Here is a 12,942-nt window from a genome sequence, read left to right as displayed (position 1 = left end):
GGCCCTCAACACGGACAACTGACTGCATGGTCGAAATGGAATCAATTAAGTGTCAGCAGACAAGAGGAATTACTGGGACATTAAACCGGTATTTCGTATTTAGTGGCTTTCAAGGGAGCAGCAAGCTTCATGCCTTCAGTGTACCTTAATGTGTGTTTGTATATGGACAAAAGGACTCCAAAAAACTGGGTGGAGAAAGAGGGTTCAATACTGAAAATCCTGAAACAGCAAAGGAGCCCATAGAAGAGGACAGCTTGGGAACATCGCGGCGTCCTGAGAGAGCCTCTCCTCATTCCTCACGGGTTGTGTCTCGTGAACACATCTTTCACGTCACCCTCCTGCCTCACAGCCCTTCTCTGGGTCCGTGTAACAGGTCACAGACATGAACTGATCTGGGCAAATGGCTGTCAGTGTGGATTTAACGGCCACCGGTAGAAACGACGGATTGTTTTTCTTGGTCTTACCTATGCAGTAGGGACAACACTGGCCTTTCCTCAAAACAGGTCTTTCACAGGCCACCGACGGACAAGACTCAGAGTAACAGCTGATGACGCTATCCATGCACACACAGCTGGTGCAAACGTCAGGCTTCCAGGACTCGGCTGCCAGGAAGATATCCCCTTCGTCGTTTTTGCAGTAACTAGGCACGCTCTCATTATGGGATGAGGAAGGCTGAGGAGGTTCGTCTGGAAAAAGGAACGTAAGGTCAGCTGGGAAAAGGAGATGCTACCGGCCAGCAACTGTGCCACACAGTTTCACTCCGTCTTATAAAGAGCACACTCGGGTCACTGGGGCTCTGTGTGCCTCCCGTAAAAGGGACTCAGAAACAAAACAGCAAGCCTGATTTGTGCAGGGTCTTACATTTTAAAAGCAAAACAATAAAGACCACAAAAGACCTGTTACAGAGATTCTGTTAAGTAGTTTGTACAACGGTCACTCTACTCTTGCTCTGGAGCTGAACAAAACCCTGGAGGGCGGGGTGGGTGGTTGAAGATTTGGATCACATTAGGTGTAAGTCAGAACAATCCTGTGCCCTGCTTTTCCAGGAGGCCATGTCACCTGGTTGTGGCTAAATGAGGTTTCTGGGAAAACATCTACTTTCTTGATAGAAGGCAGATGTGGTGTTCCTCCCAGACTCTTCCTGCCTTGAATCCGAGTGTGCTGCCTAAAGCTGTAATATCCTTATCATACATGGAGAAGGACCTTGATATCTCTAAGATACCAAATCATCTGCCTCCAAACTTCTTGTAATGAATGGAAAAGAAACTTCTATTTGTTTAGAAACTGTTGCTGGGTTTTCTATGACTTGTACCTATGTGCCGTCCTAACCAATCAATACCCAAACAAACGTTCATTGCACCTACTGAAACACCTATGTGTCGTATCCTGATGTTCAGGCTGAAAGATGACAGGAAATCTACTTAGAAATCATCCACCAAGTCGTTTGTGTCTTTGCTATTTAAAGACTTTGACCAGAGTGCTCTCAGATAGAGTTACAACTTGAAACAGAAAGGAGTATTACCAGAAAAGCCAGAGATCTCTTTGGGTCTTGGCATTCAATGAAATTACATAAAAAGCTGTACGCTCAAGCAGAAACCTGACTGGAATATAACAAAGAAAAACATGATAGTGAGGTCCCTAGGTTAGCAATGTCACCGGGCTTCTGATAAAACACCATCAACCACCTTCACCACTCCAGAGCTTAGAAACAGCCATGATGTCCTCCCTAGCAAACCTCTGCATTTTCTCAAGGGCCACACGGTCAAAACGATGATCAGATGCTCCTCTTAGAATCAATTTCATGAAGTCTGCTGTTTTCAGCCACACAACAGACCTAACTGGGATAGACAGGTAGTCATCCCCGTGATGTGGAAGCTCTAAGAGTCACATTCTCCTTCTATCCACCTCAGGAGTACATCTGACAGCCACGAAGTTGGATTTGACAAGAGCCTCTCTGAGAAGCGAGGCAGTTGCTTTGTTTTGGGCTCTCTCCGAGGAACAGAGGGCAGTTGGCAAAATGGGCTGGGCCCGTGCCCTCTCCTCAAAATCATGGAACCCTATTTCCTACTGCCAGTCCCAAAGGCAGTCCCAAGGGGAAAAGAGACACTAATTCCACTGCTCCCAATGTGCTCTGGGTCTAATTTTAGGCACGGTTCCGCAGATGACATCTATATGGGTTAAAGACGGTGAGAGAGGATTACTTTCAAAGTGACCTTTTCGGGGTCATCCACGTCCAGGGATAATTTTGCCACCAGGTTCCTCTGGGCTATGACAGCTTCGCCCTTGCAAGCAGTGTCCAGTCTCACATCTAAACATTTAGAAGAGGAAGCAGGGACAGCAGTGATGGAGCTATGAAACAGGTGAAATGAATACCCTAGAGTCTGGAGGCCTCCTGTTAAGGCCTAGAGAAGGCCCCAGGGGACACGGGAACTTGTGGTCAGTGCTAGAAGGGAGCCGAAGCTGAGATGCAGGTGACCCCGAACCCAATCCTGGCTGAAAAGGTCATCTGGACTCCTGCCCACGGTTATCTTCCTTCTTTGGGCCTCTCCTCCTATTGTCTTCCTGCCCCAGGGACCCCTTCTTTATACTTCCTTTTCCAACGACTAACTCTTGTTTTGTTTTTACCCATCCCTTCACTGGTGTCCCTTCATTCTTTTTATTTCTATTCTATTTCCCTCTCTCTTCTATGCTATGCCTCTTTCCAACTCTAAACAATACAGAATGAAAGAGATTTAATAAATCTTTAAAAAGAAAGAAGTACTATTCTATTCTCTCCCTTTTCCTACTCTGGTGAAGTATCACCACCCACAGGGATGCTCGATCTTTCTTCATGAACCCACTTCCACTTCCAGACCTTGCACTAAACCAGGCCAGAGGTGAGGGGAAGTGGGAGGACAGAGGGAATGGTAACAGGGCACCTTAGGGGAAACAATCACCAAGAGGATCACCACTCTTCTCACTGCACATGTATCTCGTTTCTGGGCTACGTTAGAATGCAAGTATCCTAAGATGAGAGATGGTCTTTTCCCAGATGTGAAATACACCATTTATCAATGCTACTGCTGAAATTTACTGTGAAGAAGATGTTTTGCATTTTAAGACTTTTTAAAATCGCTGCAACACAACTATGAATGGAAAGTTCAGAAAGATCAATTATGGGGCAGGTGACTTATTTTAAAATAAGAGCATTCCAGAAATGCTCTTATTCACAGATGTAAGAGTAACCTTTGGAATACTGATATATAAAGCAGTAAGTCCTAATGTTTAAGATGAAGGCCGGCACTTAAGTATCTCTCGAGTTATACATAAAGAAAGGATGAGCCACCCAGGCTTAAGTTAATAAACTCAACACCAGGTGTTCAGGGGGGTCTGTTCCCCTTAGGAACCGAACAGAAAAACATTACAAGGGTTTGCAAATGAATAGAAGAGTGATAAAAAAAATTAAGTAATGAAACAGAAACGTTTATGTTTTACTGAGCAGAAATAACTCTAAGGCTAGACACTGAGAAGGTAAATGGTTATTGATTTAAATGGAAAAGACCAAAGATTAAGCAACAACAAAATAAAACTAGTTGTGTTGTCAACTTGGTGATGTCACATATACAAAGTACCTTCTGGAAAAAAGGAATATATTCCGGTGTTAATTACAAGTGCTACTTTAGTTACAAAATCAGGAATTTAGGTTTAAAATCCTGACACAATTTTGTCTTATATCTATCATGACCATAAGTTTACCAGCCAAGGACAGATCACCTGACTAGTAAAAAGAAAACAATACTCTCTGTACATTTGCAGTGCTAGTCAAATTAGTACTTTTGGATCTTAATTTATTAATCACCCCAGGTTCGAGGGGTTGAATATTATTCCTATTTTAGCAATTTCCTGTTTAACATTCTCAGAAGTATCTTTGCCACCCTTATATATTTCAAAGAATTTTATTCACATGACTTATCAACAACCGCTCCTCACATCTGTGAAAGACAAACACGACTTTTCACCTTTGCAAAATCATCTGGAATAATCTGGTGCAGCAGGACTGTCTCTTGAGATACAAAGTTAAGTAAAAAAAAAAAAAAAAAAAAATGGAAGAAGAAGAGACAATCTTTCTTCCCCCTCTGAAGGCACCTCAGGTGCAAGGCACATTCACTACATAAATCTGTGGCTGACGGAAGGGAATAAATTTAGGAAGCAGGCGGCGGCTCCTGGGCTCGGCACGGTGTCCCCTGCGGCTCCACGTGGCCCGCGGGGGGCCCCCGCCGAATGACAGCGCCTGCGCGGCAGCCTCCGCCACCCTTCCCCGACCCGGGGCGTCTCAGGGCGCGGCGCAATCACCTGTACACTGCGGGCAGCAGGAGTCCTGGGTGCGTGAGGGGTTCTGGCAGAGCAGCGGCGGGCACACCTCCGTCTCGCACAGCACCCGGCCGCTGTGGCAGGTGCACTGTGTACACGAGTCGATGTTCCACGTTTCTCCTTCCACAAAGTACTCTCCTCCCGGGGCGTGGCAAATGGACGGGGTGCTGAGCTCTGGCTTTTGCACCACAAAGTCATCTGGGAAATGACAGAAAATGAAAACACAAGAAATTATTCAACTGCAGCCTCACCAACTCTTGAAGAACCTGGTGTTGTCTGCTCGAAGGGACAGAGAAGTGGCCGTGGAGGAACTCCCTCTACTCCTATCAAGACAAGAGTGAAGAGACAGTCGGGCGCAGAAACAGAAGGCAACAGCAGAAGCGCTGGTTTCAAGAAGGGAGGTTCAAGTGGTTCCAGTCTGTCAACAGTAATGACAGAATTCAATAAGGGAGTTCAATTACCTCGAGAGGACTCTTCCTGTGGAGAAGAGAACAGGGCCTCTTAGGGCAGCTCTGAATGTGCGGAAGTGTCTAGAATAACAATCTCTCACTTACTGAATGCTGACTGTGGTCCAATTTCCATGCTAAGTGCTCTATCTTATTTACTCCTTACACCGACCTTCGACCTTGTGAGGTAGGTGCTAGGATCCTATTTTACATATGAGGAACAGAGGTTCCAGTATTAAGGGCAAACAAGGAATCTGAACCCAAGACTATGTTCGTTTGGCTCATGGCTATGCCTCCAGATTAAACACGATTTCCAACAGATCTGTGCCCCCTCCACTTCATTATCTCTAGGATCCTGAGGACGGTGATACTTGGAAGTACATCCGGCTGTTGAGCAGGCCATAGCCCAACCGAAAGCAGCCGTGAGCAAACTGAGCAGGAATGCTCTTTCAGAATCAACAGTCTGGAAACCCTCACCTGAGACTAAACATCTGCTTGGCGATGTCATCATCAGGAGAGGTCAATGCCCAGAGACCCATGATAACTATGATTTCTCTCCCCGGAGGAGAGGCGATTTTGGTGTCTTGGTGAGATGATAATGATAGAGAGGGAACTGAATGTTTAGCCTGTCTGCAGAGATGCTGGGAGGTGCCCTGAGGCTGTGCTGGGGAAAGGAGCAGTATGAGGACATTAAGCATATTCGGGTAATCCAAATACAACAAGCGTTGCAAGAAGGCGTTGACAGTGGTGAACCCTGCCGAGGAGCAGTCTGGAGACACCCAGGCCAACTCATGCTTGGAGCTCTGTCATAACTGGGCCCCAGGACAGCTACCCTGCCTGTGCAGGCATGCTCAGAACTGGAATCTCTGAGGAGCCCTGCTGCGGTGACGTTCAAAGTGGTGGTCAGCACAAGAGTCAAGCACTCTGACGAGATGCAGTGGGGTGGGCTGATTTCCAGCTCAGAAGGGAACTGTGCCCGCAGCTTTGTCTCAAGGGAACGCGTAGAGACTGGCACTTCGACCGAGTGGACACATCACAGGGAACGGACACTAGCCAGGGCTCGTGTGCATAAGCCACCCGAGCAAACTCTGCAGTTCTGAGCAAAGGGGAGAGGATGGAAATCATAACGAAAGTGAGCTGGGACCAGATGGTTTACCGAGAAGGCAAAAACTGTTCGAAAGAGCAGCAATGAACTAATGTTGGAAAAGGCTCCCATACTGCCTTTTCCTTTCAAAAAGGACTAGGAGAGGCTCCCAATTACTGCCCCCCTACACGCGGACACGGAGGGAAGTGGTCAGAAGAAAGTGATGCGTGTTTGCAGGCATCTTCTCTTGCTCACCTCTCTGCCATAGCCCATGCCTCATGGCAAACACGCGAGCGACAGGAGAGACAGAGACGAGAGAGAGAGAGAGAGAGAGAAAACACCTGAGAAACAGTATCATTTGGTGAATCTTCTATCAGGAGAGTTTAGGAGCTGCTCACCTATCCCAGAAAGGAAAACAGCTGATCCTTGAATGGAAGAGGAGAGAAAATGTTTAATGTAGGAATCCCTGAATGCAACAGCTCTGGGGTCTCCATGAGAAGAATGTAGATGGTAATCCACTAAAGGTTTTTGGAAAAAAATATGTCTACATATCCATATATGTGTGTGTGTGTGTTTATACATCTATATTCACCACCCACAATAATACATCAATAATCCTGTGTGTGTTTATATGACAATTTTCCCTATCTCTATAACAAAGAAAACTCATTTTGGTTCCACTGACTTGCAGTTCGTTAAGTCCATCATCTGTTCTTAGTAACGTCTCTGCATTTGAACCAGTCTGGCTGAGACTTCTTCACTGAGTACAAGTTTAGCAAAGACCCAGGTGCCATCCACACTCCATACACTCATGCCTAAAATTAAAGCATGGGGTCTCATTGCAACAAATGATTTTTCCTTCCCCAAAGAGTCAACACAGAGTTGTTTCATTAAACTGCTCATTTATCTTCTGTGTCAATGGACACTAGTGGTTTTTCATATTTAACTAGCAAAACATGGGAAAAAGTAAACTTTCAGTGTGGGACTCATAGGGCTGCACTATGGGGAAAACAAAACAGACATGATAATCTGGTCCTCTACGGGGGTATGGGGGCCGCCTGTCACTTTGATACCTTAGTTACTGAGGGGTGTCGATGCTCAGAGCTAACAGGGACTTCAAGTGTCCCTCTCCTCACCCCGGCTATGGCTGGCAAGGCCACCTCCCCTCTCAGGCCAGGCCTGCCTTGCTGGAGAAAGACAGGTCCCAGGTTCCTGACAGCACCCACTGCACAGGTGGGTCCGTTCACAGAGAGGTGTGGGACAGGACTGACCAGAGGAGAAGTAAGGAGGACTCTGAAATCCGACAGTACATCCATTCCAACTTTAGGAGAGATGTGGTACAAGAATCAGGACACTTCACTTCTCCCTGGCCTTCTGACATATTCTTTGACTTTGGATAAGAGAGCTAGTATTTCTGAGTCTGCTTTTCAAATGAAAAACTGCCTAAGCACATTTTTCCCTAACTCAAGTGGCCCGCAGAGAGGAAGAAATAATAAATGCAGGACTATGTTGAGCTCTTTGGATGAAAGGCACTAGATGAGGTATTATGGTAATAACTACTGTTATTGACAACCGTAATTCAGACCCCCGTGAGTTATATAACCTGGTCTGTTCTTCTAGCAACTTCTCTTGATTACCATCATTAAGATTTTAAACGTTTGGGATGTGTGGTCACTCTAATTATCTCCATTTGGCAAGAGCACCACATGGCCATTAATTTAAAAAGGGGCAACAGCCACAGACTTTGATAATTCTCTCCCTCTCAAATATTCCCTTATGAATAATAAGCTTTTACGGACTAAAGTTAGCATCAATCCCTTCCGATTAACTAAAACACTCAGCCTTAATACACCATCTGTAAAATGGAGAGCTAGAGTCTAAGTACACTAGTTCCGCAATCCTTTACAAAAATACCGTCCGAAGACCTATAGCATTGAGTAAACTATCAAAAAACGAGGAGAGTCGTTTTAGGGTTTGAGCATTTCCTCTGGTCCTCGGCAAATCACTGACAGCCCCTGGCTGATTCTGTGGCCGTCGTTGACAAAAGCCACAGAGAGCTGAAATGTGCTCCAGGGGGTCGTCCCCTGCGTGTCCCCCAGAGTCACAGATGTGATGAGGCCCTGCAAGGCAGAAGTCATTTGCTTAGGGAGCGCACAAGATGGCAGCCAGCTTTTACCTGAACATGACGGGCAGCACTGTCCCGGATGAATGGTGGGGTTGCCACAGGCAGGCACCGGGCAGGTGATCAGAGCACACATTTCCCGTCCATTGTGACAGTAGCATTCCCGGCACCCATCATGCCAGCTCTCCTCATTTTTATGATGATGGCCATCCATGGACAGACATGTGCCTGACAGGACAGGTGGCCCGGCTGAAGCAGGGACCTCTGGACAGACAGAAGGCAGCCTGGTAAAGAAGCAGCTACTGCACAGGAGAAATAGCCTGTAGTGTCCTCACAGGTAATGCGACCCAGCCACCAAAAATCATGGGTACAAAAGGACAGTTCATGACACAGGAAAGGCTCATGAAAAGGATTTAAGTTAATAGGCTCTCACTTTTGAAAAAAGAAAAATAGGAAAAAAAACCCTCTGCAAATATGTTTCTCTCCTACTGACGGGATTACAGTTGATTTCTACCCCTTTCCCTCCACTTCCTCATGTTTTCTACAGTAAACAAGCACTGATTTCATAGCAAATGGTACATACATGTTTAATATACGCAGAATAATCACTCTAGAAATCACCCAGTGGGGAAAGCATGGGCCTCTTGAAACTAACAGATTTTTGTTCAGTGCAACAATCCAAGCAGTGACTAGAGTTTTGTTTACTGACCCCTTGAAGACACTGTTAAGGGTGATAACTGCCTAACTTTGAAAAGACACCACAAACTTGAGGGATCTTTTACTGCTAAATCTGTGGGTCATGTTGACAAGTAAAGCATACTGGGTGGGGTGGGTGGCCAGGCTGGAGCTGGGGTACGGGCAGAAATGGCAGTCGGGGTGCATGTTCCCGGGGCTGCAGGGACGTCTCGAACAGGGAAGTCCCAGACAAAATGCATGCCCAGGATTCGTGCGTATGTAGACACAGGCTGGCGTTTGCTGATTCAGAAGTTTAAATTCTCACGGAAAACTGTGTTACCAGAAAATAGATAAGCAGGCTGCTTAGCCACGCCCACCCTCACGGGCTCCGAAAAGGGCTCTCTGCTGCATCATTGTATCAAGCCACTGCCCGACAGAAGCAGACTCTACGGAGGTCAAGGTAAAGGTGCTGCTCTAGGCTAACGTTCCTAAGATGGGTAAAACTGAAGAGCAGAGAAGTCATTCGTTTGGTCAAATGTGCTTGTCCGTTATATGCTTACTTTAAATTCTATTCTGAGCTCTTATTCCAATGAGATGGAAGGAAAAGGGATGGACCCGTAGAGAGTGACATTTGTGTCTGAATAGACAACCGTCACTGAAACTGTTTCACTTACATGATGTCCTCCTGTTCTCTGGTTCTGAGCCCTGGCGGTTCTAAAGTGGGGGGAAGAAGGGTCATGGGTTTGCACTTACCTCTGCACTTGCAGAGAAGACAGCCATGACTGTCCTGCTGGAAACCCAGGGGGCAGATTTTACTGCATGGGAGGTCCGGGCATTTCTTGCAGCGACAGATGTCACAGCTGTGCTTATTCTTCCTGGGTAATTAAAATTTTGTCAGAGGTCAGAAAATCCAAAAGTCTCAAATGATGTCCAAGCACTGAGACCAAGGGTCATTGAAGGGATACTACTCTCAAGCAGAATAACTTGACTTACACTCTCAAAAACTCGTGGAGTGATGTCTAAGTAGCTCTCTGTGGCCGTGACCACCACTTACCCATGGCCAAGGTTTGGAATTGCCCAAGGACTAATGTGCTTCTGGGATGTGACTGTCAGAACCCCAATGACATGACTGTTGTTTTAATTAGGAAAAGTAGTACCATAATATAAAAAAGATGAATGTGTAATTCCATGAATGGAATGGTAAAGGGTATATTGTTGGTCAGTGCTGGAGGCCAGCATTGGGGCAAAAGTCCTCAATGTCAGGGTAAACCTTTCTCACATGACCACAATCTTTGAGATTGTGGGTAAACCTTTCTCACATGACCACAATCTTTGAGAAATTTCAGACACTAGTAGAAATACTTTAAAAGATTGAAAAATATATTTATGGGGGGGGAGAGAGTGAGCACGAGTCGGGGGGGAGGGGCAGAGGCACAAGCAGATCCCCAGTGAGTGCAAAGCCTGATACAGGGCTCTGTTCCAGGGCCCCAAGATCATGACCTGAGCTGAAATCAGATACTTAACCGATTGAGCCACCCAGGCGCCCCACTAGTAGTAATATTAATGAGCATCTTACTGAACTCAGAGCAGACAGAAGGAGAACCTAAGACTCCACAGACCTGGGAAGGCCAGACCAAGATTGATAAAGAATAAAAGCTTTGAGAAGCCCTGCAATCAAGGTCCACTCATGATTTCACTAGCGAGGAAAGAATATCAACTGAACAATGTCTATACACGGGGTATAAAGAAGCATGCGGGATACAGGAAAAGGGTTGCACTTTAATAAACTAGAGTGCCTAAATTTTGTGATTGGAAAGATGATGTTAAATAAATAAATATGTGTTTATGAAATACATCACAGTAGTTTAAGTGAAGATTTTTTTGGGAAAAAAAATTCTTAACAAACATTCCTTATTTTCTCTAAAAGGAGAATGTTACGGTCTGGTACAGAGGAGCTCCCTCTGTGTCCCGTCCACAGGCCGCAGGCCCGAGTCTTCTCCTAGGCTCCACATCTCCTCTGCAGGCTTTGCCCTAGTTGGCTTACTGGGCCTCAGACAAGGAGGAGTTACCCTATTTACCCTCAGGTTTCACCCCAAGTAGCCCTAAGTGGCAACAGTGGTGTTCAACTAAAACACAAACACACACAAAAAATTCCTGTTCTTTTTCATCTTGGATAAATTAAGGGACTCTGAGAGGAGACAGCTCTATAGGAAACCCTTGGTATACCACTGCCCAAGTGACAAACCACAATCTGCTAAGTGAAATGAGAACTGAGTGCTGAGGTCTACATATTTATGTCAATGTGATGAGAAGAATGAATTACATGAATTATTCATACTCATGCCAGAAAACATGTCATTTTTAAGCTCTATCAAGGCTTTACCTGATTTGTTTGTTCATTCATTTAGATATCCATCCACCTGTCCACCGACCCCTTCTGTAAGCCTTTGCTGCACACAGAGAGGAACAGTCCACTCAGCAGGTATGGATAAGGGGCACGGAAGGCTGCCTTCGTCCCAATACTCCCATATGGTGTCTGGCCAACATTTCTCCTTCAGAGGCTGACCTTGAAACCACATGTTCTAGCTGATAAAGTACTGATTTGTCTATGGTGATCTACTTGGTCCTCCCTGAATGTGCTTACTGATAGGAACATGACATGGACTCCACAGTCCTCTAAGGGCTTTCTCTCCAAGGTGAAGGTTGGACTTGAACCTCAATTCTGAGCTGTCATTACACTGCAGCAGGTGTTTGTAGTTACTATTATGATAATAATACTTTATTGTACATGAGGAGCGAGGCTAAGAATTACACTTTCACTGGTATAAAAGTCGTATTTTAGGATTAAGAACAATGACCGTTTATTAATTTGGGGATGTTTTAAGGATAGTGAGCGTTCTCAATTTATCCTAAAATTAGAATTAAGATTCCCCTATCCCTGCTAAAATAGAATTCCTAAGAGGAACCATAAAAATGGTAACTTTAAGATGGCAGGCAAGAGATGATGAATCTAAGTCCTTTATAATTACTAGCACTATACAAATATATTAAAAATTGGAAAGGCAGATGGGGCACCTAGGTGGCTCCATCGGTTAAGTGGCTGACTCTTGATTTCAGCTCAGGTCATGATCTCAGGATTGTGAGATGGAGCCCCACGTCAGGCTCTGCATTCAGTGGGGAGTCTGCTTGAGGATTCTCCCTCTCCCTCTCCCCCTGCCCGTGTGCGTGCGTCTCTCTCTCTCTCTCTCTCTCTCTCTCTCTCTCTCTGTCTCTAAAATAAATAAATAAATCTTTAAGGAATAAAAATGATAAAGCAAGATTAGGGAAGGTAATCTTTTAGGGAACCAGCTTAATACAAAGGCAGAAATAGATATTGGTACAGACACTAAACAAATGTGAACTGCCTTTTCCCCCTTGGGATAATCTAGATTTTCCTGGGGTTTGGCTCAACAAAGAATTTTTGAAAATCTAAGTCATGGTTCTTATCTCTAAGGGAATTCATAAAAGATATTGCTACATGGAGAAAAAGATGTTATAAACTACAGACCAGCACCAAGGAAGATAGGGAGGCATGGCAAATAAGCATGCTCCACGTGGCCAATGAGTGGCTGTCCACTGATCTTAAAGTATACATTATTAAATAAATTATCACCAAACAGTGACTGGGACGGTTGTGAAAAGTTGTGGCATGTCCAATATTGGGATCTCATGACAACTCCATTCCCTCTGGCAGTGTGCAAAGGCCCTTGCTATGAGGAAGCCTCACAGAAGAGGCCCAAAGGACAGTGGCAGAATGAGGCTCTGGCCCCTCTTCATCAAAGAGTTAAGAGTAAAACCCCCCTTTTGCTGCTCTCTGATTCACTTAACAAAGCAAGCATAGATATTCTGGATTCAGTGCATCACTGATCCATTCACATACACATGAGACAGTTAACAAAAATAAGTATGGATGTTTCATTAAGTTACAGATAATTAAGAAGAGATCTTCTGAATTAAGAAATACTTACAGGTATCCAAACGGACAATACTTGTCACAGATTATGGGTCTGCACTTCTTGGGCCGTAGGCGGCACTGACAGATCTCACAGTTGTGGGCATCGGTCAGGAAACCAAAGGGGCAGTCCAAAGTACAGCCTCGCTTGAGGCCCGAGCACAGCTCCTCCCCTGCGAAGAGAGGCAGAGAGTGTGAGGTACTGATGAACACACGGACACTTCCAGTTCTGCCCCTACTATCTTCCGGTCCTCTTCCACAGATGTAAATACTA

The 12,942-nt window shown here is 45.3% G+C and overlaps 1 protein-coding gene across 4 annotated transcripts in view; it reads right to left on the bottom strand.

The window, feature by feature from the left end:
• The window catches only part of CRIM1 (cysteine rich transmembrane BMP regulator 1), a 186,314-nt gene that overhangs the window by 29,712 nt on the left and 143,660 nt on the right, over positions 1-12,942 (bottom strand). For 3 of the 4 annotated variants that reach the window (XM_025868042.2, XM_025868038.2, XM_025868040.2), the window contains exons 9-13: positions 12,685-12,841; positions 9,431-9,552; positions 8,057-8,266; positions 4,333-4,548; positions 465-686 (exon numbers count right to left, since the gene is read on the bottom strand). In XM_025868042.2, coding sequence (XP_025723827.1) covers positions 465-686; positions 4,333-4,548; positions 8,057-8,266; positions 9,431-9,552; positions 12,685-12,841 — 927 coding nt within the window. The remainder of the gene's footprint in view (positions 1-464; positions 687-4,332; positions 4,549-8,056; positions 8,267-9,430; positions 9,553-12,684; positions 12,842-12,942) is intronic. The other variant, XM_025868041.2, reaches the window with a different exon arrangement.

Source organism: Callorhinus ursinus, unplaced genomic scaffold (genome assembly GCF_003265705.2).
Source record: "Callorhinus ursinus isolate GAN/ISIS: 27379988/994484 unplaced genomic scaffold, GSC_fseal_2.0 scaffold10, whole genome shotgun sequence".
In the NCBI taxonomy this organism is placed as follows: Eukaryota; Metazoa; Chordata; class Mammalia; order Carnivora; family Otariidae; genus Callorhinus; species Callorhinus ursinus.
The sequence above is the reverse complement of the archived record's forward strand: the minus strand, read 5'-3'. Positions and strand labels throughout refer to the sequence as shown.